At 37.6% G+C, this 13,140-nt stretch overlaps 1 protein-coding gene across 11 annotated transcripts in view; it reads right to left on the bottom strand.

Moving 5' to 3' along the window:
• The window catches only part of ZFHX4 (zinc finger homeobox 4), a 155,569-nt gene that overhangs the window by 5,856 nt on the left and 136,573 nt on the right, over positions 1 to 13,140 (bottom strand). For 9 of the 11 annotated variants that reach the window (XM_081951574.1, XM_081951575.1, XM_081951583.1 and 6 more), the window contains 3 exons: positions 12,459 to 12,659; positions 10,493 to 10,613; positions 3,205 to 8,598 (listed from right to left, as the gene is read on the bottom strand). In XM_081951574.1, the coding sequence (XP_081807700.1) occupies positions 3,205 to 8,598; positions 10,493 to 10,613; positions 12,459 to 12,659 (5,716 nt within the window). The remainder of the gene's footprint in view (positions 1 to 3,204; positions 8,599 to 10,492; positions 10,614 to 12,458; positions 12,660 to 13,140) is intronic. The other 2 variants (XM_081951584.1, XM_081951576.1) reach the window with 1 other exon arrangement.

Here is a 13,140-nt window from a genome sequence, read left to right as displayed (position 1 = left end):
GCATGAGTATAAAATAAGCACAAAGAATTTCTTGTTACACTTAAAAATCCAGCTTTAAACAATTTTGTCTGTAGCATATTCTGTTTTTATTGATTAATGAAAAAGCAGGGTTTATGATCTATGTAACTAGCTAGATAACTGTGGAAAATACATTTTAAAAGGCTGCTGAGGAAAAAATAAAGTAATACATAGAAATTAGAGCTTAAAGGAACTTCTAAGATATGTATATGCGACACTATAAGAGTTAGAACCTTATAATCTACAGGATAGACATGTTATTAATGGCATGAATGATGCTAATGTCTTCACTATCCAAGCACTTCACACTTCTTAGAATAAAATAATTAGAATAATTAGAAAGAGACTGCTAGATTTAAGAAGGCAACCATTTAATGTTTGTTACAGAATCGTTACTTTTAATTCATGGGATGGGAAGCTAAAATGTATAGTTAGTAAACAGACTTTAGATGGCTTCTGTTAAAATGTGTAGGTTGCATAACACACATATAGTAGAAAAATACTTTTAAGACTTCATTAAATTTTAATTTATTTTAATGAAAATTTAATTATATTAAAATATGTTTTAGTAAAATATATATAGTTATTTCTTATAATAAACTATAGTCTATTGGAAGATGTATTATTTTAAATAATAAATAAATAGTATCCTTTGGCTTTCTTATAATATACATAAGCATCTAGCTGAAGATTTTTAAAAACTGGTTGGGCCACAACTGTTCAATAACTAAAGTAATCAAAGTTTAGGCATACCTATAAATACAAAACAGTTAATGAATGAAAGTCATCCTATTTTGAATACTGTAAGATTAGTTAGAATAATTACAGATACAAACATTAACAATCTTCTGTTTAACATATTTTATGTATGATCATAACAATTGGATTTATTTCATTTTATTCTTTGCTTGGCCAAGTTGACTTCTCCAATCATTAGGCCATTTTTTGTTAACTTTCCTTGATGCATGATGTTTAAACATTTTTTTTTCAATTTGGAAGATTAATGTTGTGGACATGTAACATTCAAAAGAGAAATTGAAGATAGGATATAGCCCATTACTAGTGAGTAAATCCAAATGAAGTGATTGGTGCTTAAGCTTGAGATGAACATGACTGAAATTTTTCTATACATTTTCAAGATCGTTCATATATCCAGACAGATACACACAGACACAAAACTACTCAAAAAGTCATAACAATGGCTTTTTGATTATTCTTGAGATATATCAAGAGCTAATTAATGAATGAAAGCATAAGGCTACATGCTACTTAGTTTATTTGCTAAATAGCAATAGCACTTAGACTTATATCCTGCTTCACAGTGCTTTACAGCTCTCACTAAGCGGCTTACAGATAAATTGAATGAGAGTAACCTAAAAAATAAAACTGAGCCGTGCTAATGAAAATTGTAATTATTCTGATAAAATATAGTTTAATTTGTTTTGAGCTTAAATTTTTACACATATTATATGCAGTTTTGCTTATGTGATACTTGTGTGTGCTTAACAAAATATAAACTCTTTTAATTTTATTACATAAAACCAGAAGGGAATGTTTCCCATTATGAAAAGAAAAATGTAATAAATTAAGGGAAAAATGGGTAATACAATTAATTGAATGGTTATTATCAATTATAATAAAATAGAAAAGGTGTTATTCCTACAATTCTAATGTTGGCAGTCAGCAGTATAGACATCAATCCTGAAATTTGAATAGTTTTAATTTAATCATAAGATACACAATAATAACGAGATGCAAAAAGTCTATCAATGACATTATTTCAGATAGGAAAAATATAATACTTTTATTGTACTATAATCATACTATACAACTCACCAAATAGATGCACCAAATCTTCAAATCAAGAATATTTGGAAATAAAATTTTCCTAGATATGTAATTTTTCTACTTGCATTTTTGCAAATACAAAAGGCCATGCTGCCTAGAATTTATGCGTATTAATTCGTTACATAACTCCTTAAACTGTTAGGGAGATCAGGAAAAATCACTGTTGTGAATTAAATAAAATAATATTTTTTTAGCTCAGTCCTTACCATGATTATTTAGATGTCCCACTGACTGCAGTGCAATGCTTTAACTGGATACAGTTAAAACCCAGAGAACAAGTTACTAGGGTTTATTATCATTTGAAGGAAATTTTGCCTCAGTTACTAATGCTATTCCTCAATTTGCCTTTACTTGGTAAAATGTTTTAAAATATGTATATGGAATATTGATTAAATTATAAAAATACACGGTTCTTAGAATTTTACTGGATGAAGTGGTAAATAAATGTAAAACTTCTAGTCAAGAATGTTATTTAATTGACATATAAATTGTTACTTAAAATTCCCATTTCTTTTAATGTCGCTTTACTGCAAAAACAACATATTGATGAAATATCAGGTAACTAAATCCTGAACGGATTCTAATTTTTTGTTTATTTTCTGCCAACAAGGTCCTTGTATTTTCTTTGCAGTTCCTCGTATTACTGCTGCAAAGTCTTGAAAAATCCTCTGATCTTTTGGAGCAGTGTGTGGGACTCATAGAGACCTACAAGTGTAAGGGAGTGATAAAGACTGAATCCATCCTCAAGAGCCACGGTGGCGCAGTGGTTAGAATGCAGTACTGAAGGCTACTTCTGCTGACCGCCGGCTGCCTACAATTTGAATCTCATCAGGCTGAAGGTTGACTCAGCCTTCTATCCTTCTGAGGTCGGGAAAATGAGGAGCCAGATTGTTGGGGGCAATATGCTGACTCTGTAAAATGCTTAGAGAGGGCAAAGCACTGTGAAACAGTATATAAATCTAAACGCTATTGCTATGCTATTTGGGGCATGCACAGGGAAGGATTAAAACCTACAAAATGTGGGCATGAAGTTGCAATTCAAGCCTTGTCCTCTTTTGTCAGTGCATGTGATGTTGTCACACATGCAAGGGCAAGATACATGGACTATGATGCCATAATCCTGCTTCCCATTTTATAGATTTTGACTTCCCTGACATTCCGTTTCTCTTTGGTGGATCAGAATACAGCAAGTTCTGGATAGGTTAGGAAACATTGATTTGCACAGGTTCTGAACAAATTATTTTTCTGGTGTACAGTCATATAAATGACAGAAAGGTCATAAAATACCAACTCTATCTCAACAATGCTGACTTTTTTTTTCTTTTCATGTTTACTTACTGTTTGAACTTTGAGGAAATCCAGTTAAGGAAGATGGACCATTCATTCCAGGTAAAAGAACTGGAGGAAGGCCAGGTAGTCCTGGGTAAGCTGCTGGCAAACTGATTCCATGAAGCGAACTGCTGTCCATCATGCCTGGCTGCTGTACTGTTAAGCCTAAAACATCTGTAGCCTTTTTAATACGATCCAATTCTTGCTGTGCCATCAGCTGTCTAACAGTTGTAGGAGCTAAGTAGTCTTTTTCCCGGTCCAGCTGACTTCCCACAGTTTCTCGCACTTTTGTTATGTGTTGTTTGGAAAATATATGGTCTCTTATGGACAAACGTGCAGAATACTTCACCCCACATAGAGAACACTCTGGTCGTGACCCATCAGTTGCATTCTGATTGATCATAAATGGCTTCCCTATGTTTATTTTGAATTTCTTTTCTTTTGCTCGTGCGTTTTGAAACCAAACTTGTACCACACGTTTGGGCAAGCCAATCTCATTTCCTAGCATTTCACATTCTTGCATGGTTGGAGTCCGATAATCACTAAAGCAAGCCTTCAAGACCTTAAGCTGTAAATTACTCATTTGTGTCCGAAATCGTTTGTGACCAGGCCGATCACTACTTTTAGATTTAAAGGGATTGTTTCCTCCAAATGGATTAGGTGAACTTGGATCGGCAATGCTCGATGTCTCACTGCGATCAGCATTATCATCAGGATCATCAGTAATGTAAACACTTTGGTCGAGATCACAATCTTTGTCACTGAAATGGATTGATGGGCTCGTCATAGAGAATAAATGCCTATCATCACTGTTCTCCATATTAGGCATGTTTATGTTTTTTGGCAAATTGTCATTGAGAATATTTTTTGGCTCTTTGGGAGTTGATGTAGATTTCACATCTTTTGAACCACCACTCATACTTTCTGTTTCATTGTTTCCTTCATCTCCTGTTGTAGCATCACTAATTGCAGTATTAATTGATGAAGTTTCATCAAAGTCAGTTTTACTCTGATCATAACAACTATCAACATGAGCAGCATTCAGATTTTCAATATCTTCATTGCATTCCGCTTTGAAAGACGAAGGACTTAAAAGATTCTTCGGTGACATTTCTGCAGTTTTACTAACAGGAGTTGAGACAGTAGAAGCTAATTCATTTTCACTTGATAAATCAATTTTTGTTAAAGATGATGGATAATCAAAAAACATGTATTTTTGTGGACTCTCTCCTCCATCTTCATTGGCTATTAAAGGACTCGGTGGCAAACTATATCCTGCCTGTTTTCCTTCATTCCAGTGTCGACTGCGAATATGACTTTCTAAAGCTGACTTTGCTTTAAATAATGCTCGACAAAAAGGACATCTTTTATGAGACTGGGCTGGCCCTACTGCACGAAATTGCCCTTTTCTTTCTCGAGCTCTTGTGTTTTGAAACCAGACTTGTACAACCCTCTTTTTCAGACCTACTTCACGTGCAATGTGATCTAGCATTTTCCGAGTAGGATTGGAATCCAAAAGGTATTTTTCATAGAGTATTTCCAACTGCTCTGGAGTAATTGTAGTTCTCAATCGTTTATCCCGGTGCTGGTCCTCACCACTGTTTCCTCCTTCTTTTTCACTACAATTATTATCATCCTTGTCATCCAGTTTTCTTTTAAGTGAGCCCGAAACTGAAGCAGTATGGTGAGTTGTGTGAGTTGAACCTACTTGTGGTGCCATCTGAGCCAAAGAACTATTCAGCAACTGGCCTGTCATCAAAGAGTTATTAGGATCAAATATCATATAGGGCATATCCATAGGCCTTTCTAAAAACTGAGAGTGAAGGAATTGATTTTGTGCTGCTAAGAAGTGCATGTGTTGGTGCTCCTGCCAAAGTTCTAAAGTGGGAAAGGCAATTGTACACTGGTCACATTGATACTGTAGTAATTGAGGAGGTAGACTGTTTTGAAGAGGACCCATTGAAATTGTTAAAGGACTGGAAGGAATCGGTGTAGATTGTGATGTAGAAGGTGGTCTGCCTCCTATTTGAGATTGTTTGTGTTGCTGTGCTTGAGAAGCTGAGGGCTGTGCATCAGTGGAGGATCCTGTGGAGGATGTTAGTGTGGATTGCATTAATTTGTTGCTTTGGGAGGAAGTCTCAACTTGTTTAGGTGTAGTATCATTTTGCTTTGGCTTTTCAGGTAAATCAGGTTTGGGAGAGTTTTTGTCTGGCTCGGGTTTGGGTGATGGCATCAAAGGAGTACTAGAGCCAGATCCAGAGCTTCCTGCGGTTGTTAGAGCCATACTTTTAGATGAATCTGATGGACCAGAATATGTACAGTTCCTATAAAGTGTTTGATCTGTGGCATCCATTGAGTCCTCTGTTTGACTTTCATCTTGGGCATCATCATCCTCATCTTTATAACACAGCTTTTTCTGATGAGTAATTAAGTCAAAAATTCTAGGAAAAACGACATTACATTTTTTACATTGATATTGCATGTTACTAGTCCTAATGTATCTCTCATTGGTGAGTTCCCTTTTCTCATTATCTTTAGTTTCAGCTTGATTCTCATAGCTTTTTCGAGCCTTTTGACGTGCATTTTGGAACCATACAACAATAACACGAGTAGCTAAGTTAAGTACTGTTGAAAGCTGTTCAATTTCATCGTCCTTTGGATAAGCATTTGTATCAAAAAAATCTTGTAACACTCTCAATTGGTAGTCAGTGAATCTTGTTCTAGATGATCGCTTGCTTAAAGATGCATCAGATTTGTAATGTTCTAAAGAACTGGTTTGTGGTTCAATTCTTATATCTTCCAAAACTGTTATGGGAGGGTTACTAAAATTGTATGGAGAATCTTTATTTCTCTGTCGTTCCTTAAATAAGGTATTTCGAAACCAATGTTTAATAACTTTTTGTGAAAGGCCAGATTTCTCAGCCATTTCTTGAATCTGTTCTTCGCTCGGAGAGTTATTAATATCAAAATATGCTCTCAGGATTTTCAGTTGGTCATCTGTGATTCTAGTACGGGGACGCTTGAATTGAGAGTGTCGTAGAAAATTGGGATCTAATCCAAGCTGTTGCTGACAAAGCTGAGTAAGATCTGCAGATAAAGCATCCATTGGTGGTAACTGAAGGGCAAGCTGAGGAGGTAATGCTGGGTGTTGGACTGATTGCATCATAATTGGGGGGAAAAGAGGAAGATCTAAAGATACTGGCAGCTGCACTGGTGGTGGAGCAGAAGGTGGTGGTGGTGGTGGAGGAGGTGGTGGTGGAGGAGGTGGAGGAGGTGGTGTTGGTGGTGGAGCTTGCAGAGGAGTGGGAGTTATGCTCTGGATTTTTCCAGAGTTAGAGGAAGGCTGTGAAGGAGTAACAGATGGAGCTGGAGGTGGTGGTGGAGGTGGCGGTGGTTCTGGAGAAGATGGTGAAATAGGATAAAGCTTGTCATATGCCTCCCTGTATTGACAGGCAAATTTTTCTAGTGCACCATATGGGAAGAAATGACCATGAACGTGTTCCTGATGACTCTTCAATATAAGTATGTTTGAAAATAATTTGCTACATGCTGCACATTCCAATTTGTCAGTGTTTTCACAATCACCGGTTTTATTTTTCTTCTGCACCTTCTGCCTATTCTCGTTATATTGAATAACCAACTCAAAGCCAAAATTTTCTAATAAAGCCTTGGCTGCATTTCCTCTTGCCCCAGAAGCAATTCTAGGTGGTGGGATAATTGGTTCTGAAGACTTCTGCTTCTTTATTTCTTTGTTTTCTTTCAATCCTTCACTATCACTTGTGAATTCTTGCTTTGGTTTTTCTTGTTTCTCAGAAATCTCTTCAGATTCCTTCATTGAGGGCATTTCCTTCCCCATCTGGCATTCTGCATTTACAGGATTTTGCTCTGCTTTTATCAACTTATTAGCCTGCTGCTGTTGTTGCTTTTGGGGCTGAATTTGAGGTGGTGTAACTTGATACTGTTGTGCCTGTTGCTGTAGTAGTTGCAGCTGCGTTTGACCGACATGGTGCTGAGCTTGCATCTGCTGTTTTAGGTCTTCTAACAACGAACCTGCCATACCTGCCATTCCAGGCATACCAAAAGCAGCAGAAGCAGATAAACCCAGATCAGGGCTCAAACTGAATTCAGTCCCAGGAATATAGAACGGAAAAAGAAACTGTGGCTGCTGAAATTGCAGCAATGCCTCTGGCGTCATAGGGAAATGAGGCAAAAATGCAGGATTCAAGAACTGTGGTTGAAAGAAAGCTGCTTGCTGCTGCAATTCATGTTGGAGTTGCATCTGCAACTGTGCTGGTGACTGGGGAGGATGATGTGTAGGCTGAGCAGAAATCAATTCAGAAGCCTGTTTTTTAGTTACCTCTTTGGCATCTAGGTGAGTTTCTTTGCTGTTTACTGCTGGTAGGCTTGTAGACTCTACTGATCCTTGGCTAGGGCTATTAACGCTCCCTGCTGTACTAGTTCCACTTAAAGTATTACTGTTTGGCTCTAATTTTGCAGCCCTTGCCTTAGTCTGATGCAGTACAGATCTCATGTGGATTTCCAGTGTAGAACTTTGGCTGTAAGAAACATTACAAATGCTGCATTTGTAGGGTTTGTTATCAGTGCTGCTGTTGGCTTCTTGAGGGACAGGACTGGATGCTTCCTGCAACACTTTTTTGAGTTTATGTAAATGAGAGACTGAATTATAATGCACCAAAAGAATGTTCTTTTGCGTGAAAGATTCTTTGCACACTGTGCATTTATATGGACGAGAAGGATCTAGAAATTTTTCCATAGTAAAATTTGGCCCTTTTCTAAAAGGTAAGGTCCGCTTTGGTTCTGAGCCCATTTCATCTGGAATCGAGCTGCTATCACTTCCTACAGGACTTGCTTTACCTTCCTGGTCTACCTCATATTCCCTTTCTATATCTTGCTCTAGTGCATGTTCATCTTGTGCCATACTTTCATTTTCTGACCAGAGTTCACCATTTACAGGTAAAGATGCACACAGCTGCTGAATTTCAGCTTCACTGAGTTCTGGATGGCCTGTTTCCAAATGTTTTTTTAAAGCCTGGAATGTACGGAAGCTACGTTGGCAAAGGCTACACATGGTAGCAGCCCGAATAGCATGATACTGGGAATGTATCTGAAGCTTCTGCATAGTCTTAAAAGCCAAGCTACAATGGTTACAACGATATTTATAGACATGGCGATCAGAAACAGAAAGCTGCTGCCTCTTCTGCTGTTCATTCAAATGATCTGGCAGTGATTCAATTATCTTTATATCATTAGTGCTGCTTTTGTTCCATTCTGGCAGTTCAGCAGATTCTTTTAGTGGCTTATGTTCCTCTACTTTAATTTCCATTCCAGTTTTTGATTCTTCAAGCCCAGGAGTATTCTTCTCCTCTGGAGGACTATCACCTGCTTACAAAAGAGAGAAAGAAAGAGAGAGAGAAAACAGTAATCCATAGATTATTTAGCAGAAAGTATCTTTGGTATGAGAGTTATACACAGGTATTCTAAAATAGTGACCATTCATCAATAGTTTTGCAATTGTATATCTGCATAGGTAATACAGTATAGACTGATTAGGCAATTCCCATTTTTAGTATATTTGTATATTGTCCTTTAAAGAATATTAACTAGATGTAGTTGGTGTTCTACCTAAGGTTACAAAGAAGATGTGAATACAAATGGCCTTAATGGCCATTCCAGAGACAATAAGGGACTCAGGCTCTGAATCATAATTCCTGGAAAAGGCAACTGTCTAGTCCTTGTTGAATCACAGTTGGAAAGGAAAATGTTTAGGTATTATTCTAATTAAACACCTAATTAAATCGTCCAGGAGTTCTAGCCAATACATACAATCATAGATGTGAATGACATTTTAAGAAGTATTATTACAGAGAAAGATTGGAATCAAACATGGATATATGGACAGTAGTTATGAGTTTATTTTCATATAGTTTTTGGCCTTTGCTCATTATTAGGGTTTTTTTTTTCTATCATTGTTCTCCTTCCTTATCTTTTTTTCCATTAGTGTGGTCTGCCTTCTAAGTTGTAAAATATAAATGGATATTGTTATACAAGTTCACACATATGTAAATAAAAGAATGCAGTGAGAATATACCTAATTAATTATAGCAGCAATATGTGGTGGATTGTTGCTGCTAGTTCAAACTTATTCAAAAACCGAACTGGACAACTGACTTGTACCATACTATTAATAGATGCAAATCTAAAATCACAATATATGGCCCTAAAAGAATGAATTTAATGTTGAATATATTCAAACATGGATCTTTAATCTATTCCTGTCTGTAACAACTTATTACACCTTTGGTTTATTTTAATGCCAAATATAGTATAATCATTCTAAGGATACAAAAAATTAAAATAATATATCTGGTTTATAACTCACACATAATATCTGTAACTGGAGGTGAGCAGGGAGACTGCGTCTTTATCAGCTGCACGCAAACAAGAATTCTAAAGGTTCTATTTGAATGGAATTAAAACTATAGAAAAGTTTTGCCATTTCTACATGGGACTGAGGAGTCTGGGCTGAAAAAATCCTGCTGGGATTGTTCTGTATTGAGTTAAATGAATAAATAATAACGCTCCAGTAAACATGTTCCTGGAAAATCAAGCAGAGAACTTTCCTCTTCTACTTGAGAGGGGAAACGACTCTCTCATGTGTGGATATTTTTGTTTTTAAAAGCACCTTTAGGTGATTGCATTTGATTGGCATTATGAGGAATGGACAGGGGGAACATGGGATTCAATGACTGACAGGCCTACCCAAAAATCAGAATGACCTTTACAATCCAACTCTCACGATTTGCCTAACCAAAATGTTTTGAGACGATGGGATGGGATAAAATATGGCTGCCTGAAGTCTGGTGCAGATATTTGTCACTATGGGATCCATTTTTATACAAATGTAATTTACCTTCTGCCTAAAAAAAGAAAAAAAAGTTTTCCTTTTTTTAGGCAGGAAAAAACCAGATTTAAAGAAGTTAGTCCAAAACTGCTATACTGATTATTATTGCATTTCATCCCTAACTATAATGTAGTTTTTTTCCTATAAAAAGTAGGAAAACCATGGCACAGTAGCTAAAGCCCTGAAGAGAAATGTCCTACAATATTGCTGTATTGCAAAACATACTTGATTTCATGAATTGGTTAAAGCAAACCAGACTTTAATCTCTGTATTGTTTTATTTGGTGCGAAGTTACTGCAGTCTCCAAAGTGAAGGAATATTTTATCAAAAGACACTGATGTTTCAATTCTGCAGGTATGGTTTTTATTGCTATACCTGAGTATTTTCCAGACCCCTCAGTTCTCAGGTTTGTAGACATGGCATCACAGTCAGATTTCTCTGAAGCAACTGTTGGCAGTAGCATACTGTTAGGCATCATCATATCTGGTACAGGAACCTTAGGGAGGAAAACATAATTTTGTCACCGCTTATCACATGTAGACAAATCATCCAGGAGCTTAAAATTTAGCTCATAAAAATAACAGAAATGTATTGGTTAAAATATCCTGAGCAAAAAAGATATGAAAAGCTCTACTTTCATTGAGTTGAGAGTAGCCATTTAAAGCTATTTGGGTAATGCAAAGGCACTACTTCTGAGGGTTCTAACAAAAGACTAGTCCAGCGATGGCGAACCTTTTTTGGCTCGCATGCCACAAGTGGGGGGAGCGCAGGGGGGTCGTGTGTGGACGTGCCGCACCCATAATGCAACGCGCGACCCCCCCAGTGTGCATGCACGCACAACGCGCGACCCCCCCATTTTTACATGCTTTTTTCGCCCTCCCCAGGCTCCAGAGGCTTTATAGGAGCCTGGGGAGGGCGAAAAGAGCCTCCCCTGCCCCCCTGGAGGCCCTCTGGAGACTTCAGGGACCATCCGGAGGCTTCCCTGAAGCCTTCGGAACGCTTAAAACCACCCTCCGAGCAAACCGGAAGTCACTTCCGGGTTGCTCGGAGGGTTGTTTTAAGTGCTCCGAAAGCTTCAGGGAAGCCTCCGGACGGTCCCTGAAGCCTTCGGAACGCTTAAAACGACCCTCCGAGCAACCCGGAAGTCACTTCCGGTTTGCTCAGAGGGTGGTTTTAAGTGTTCCGAAGGCTTCAGGGAAGCCTCCGGACGGTCCCTGAAGTCTCCAGAGGGCCTCCGGGGGGGCAGGGGGGCTCTTTTCGCCCTCCCCAGGCTCCTATAAAGCCTCTGGAGCCTGGGGAGGGCAAAAAATGGCTTTTAAAAAGGTGAACTCAGATGGCTAGCGCGCATGCGCGCTGGCCAGCTGACAGGGCACCTCGCGTGCCCTGACAAATGGCTCTGCGTGCCACTTGTGGCACGCGTGCCATAGGTTCGCCATCACTGGACTAGTCTATATCTCACACATCTGGGTGAATATGAGCAATAAGGTTTTATTTTATGTTTATTTTAATTATCAGAATTGATGTGTGTCTGACAGTTTACCTTGTTTTTCCTAGGCCTTATATAATTCTGTCATTGAGGTCCTAAAAATATTTCATCATCCCTGAAAAATATCTTAGGGTTTCTCTAATGATATCTGCATTGTATTTTAGAAACGTTGAAAGATAAAATAATATTGGTGACAAAGCTGTACATTCTAACACATACAGGTTTGACTATACGTAAAAATTCTCTTTAAATAAATATTTTTCACTAACATACATATATATTATACGTTATAACACTTGGCTTTTTATTAGATATTCAAGGTAGCTAAGTCTACCATAAAATTGTGATTCTTCCCTAGATAAAAAGAACAGAGATTTTTTTCGATGCTCTTCACCATTATTTACAAGTTCATATGAAACTGACATTAAATTTAATTGTTGGCTTCCCAGAGCCATACACATGATATGGGTAGATATATAAATTAAATAAATAAATATACAAAGAAATAGTAATTTCTAATGCTTTTAGCTGTCACAATACATTACGGCAAATGAAGAAGAAAAGTTTCCCTACAGGGAAAAGTTAATAGCCAATCTGCTTTAGGAAGTGCATGGAGCCACAGAGGTGAGCACCTTGATCTTGAAAGGTTGACTTTAATGAGAGCTTAAGACTCCTGTGTCTTTGAAAATTAAGGTTAAGTGAATAGGCCAAAAAGATGAACTAAGTTATTGACAGAAGTAGAGATCTCAGGAGCCCCTATTCCAACTTGCTAATTCCATTTCCAGCATCTAGTCATCACTGTTTACAATTAACATATATGTTTAAAAAAAACATGCCAACACTTTAAATACTTACTGTCATAAGCAGTTTTTCCACACAATCAGGTGACACACTGTGCAAATGAGTCAGATGCAATTGCAGATGCATTTTGTTGCTCAGGACATCCTGACAAAGGGGACAGCAGATCACAGGCTGCATAGAATGTTGTGACAAAACATGCATCTGTATACGATTTGGGTCCCTGCTATTGTAGTTACAATAAGGACACTGGTAAAACTGAAAAGAAAAAAACACAAACACAAAAAAACATAAATTCAGACTATTAGACAAATAAATTGAAAGAAAATGACTTATTACTACAGTAAACACTGCATTTGCTTTCAAGAAAAAGATTGAATAATGCTTCTTCAGTGAAAGTTAGGGACTATAATTTATTATTTTAGAATAATCTATAATGCTGGTCTTCCGAAAGGCTGCCCTATAAATTGCCAGTTGTGAGACCCTGATTTTGAAGATAGACTCATGGGATAAATTGGGACAGTTGCTATTGTATCAACCTCTCTGCTGCACAGCAACTTGCTTACCTGCATTGCTAGAATTAATTTCAGGATTGACCATGGACTTTCCCAGGCTTATGGTTTTAGGGGCCTTCAATTAGCTGTCCCTGGGACAGACCTTGAAAACAGCCCCGGAGTTCATGGCCTGACTTCAAACAGTGGTCACACTCTGGACTTAGTTTTCTTGTCAGAACAATGGC

This window comes from Natrix helvetica, assembly GCF_964273705.1.
Source record: "Natrix helvetica genome assembly, chromosome: 4".
NCBI classification, from domain to species: Eukaryota; Metazoa; Chordata; class Lepidosauria; order Squamata; family Natricidae; genus Natrix; species Natrix helvetica.
This window is presented reverse-complemented; position numbering and strand designations above follow the sequence as displayed.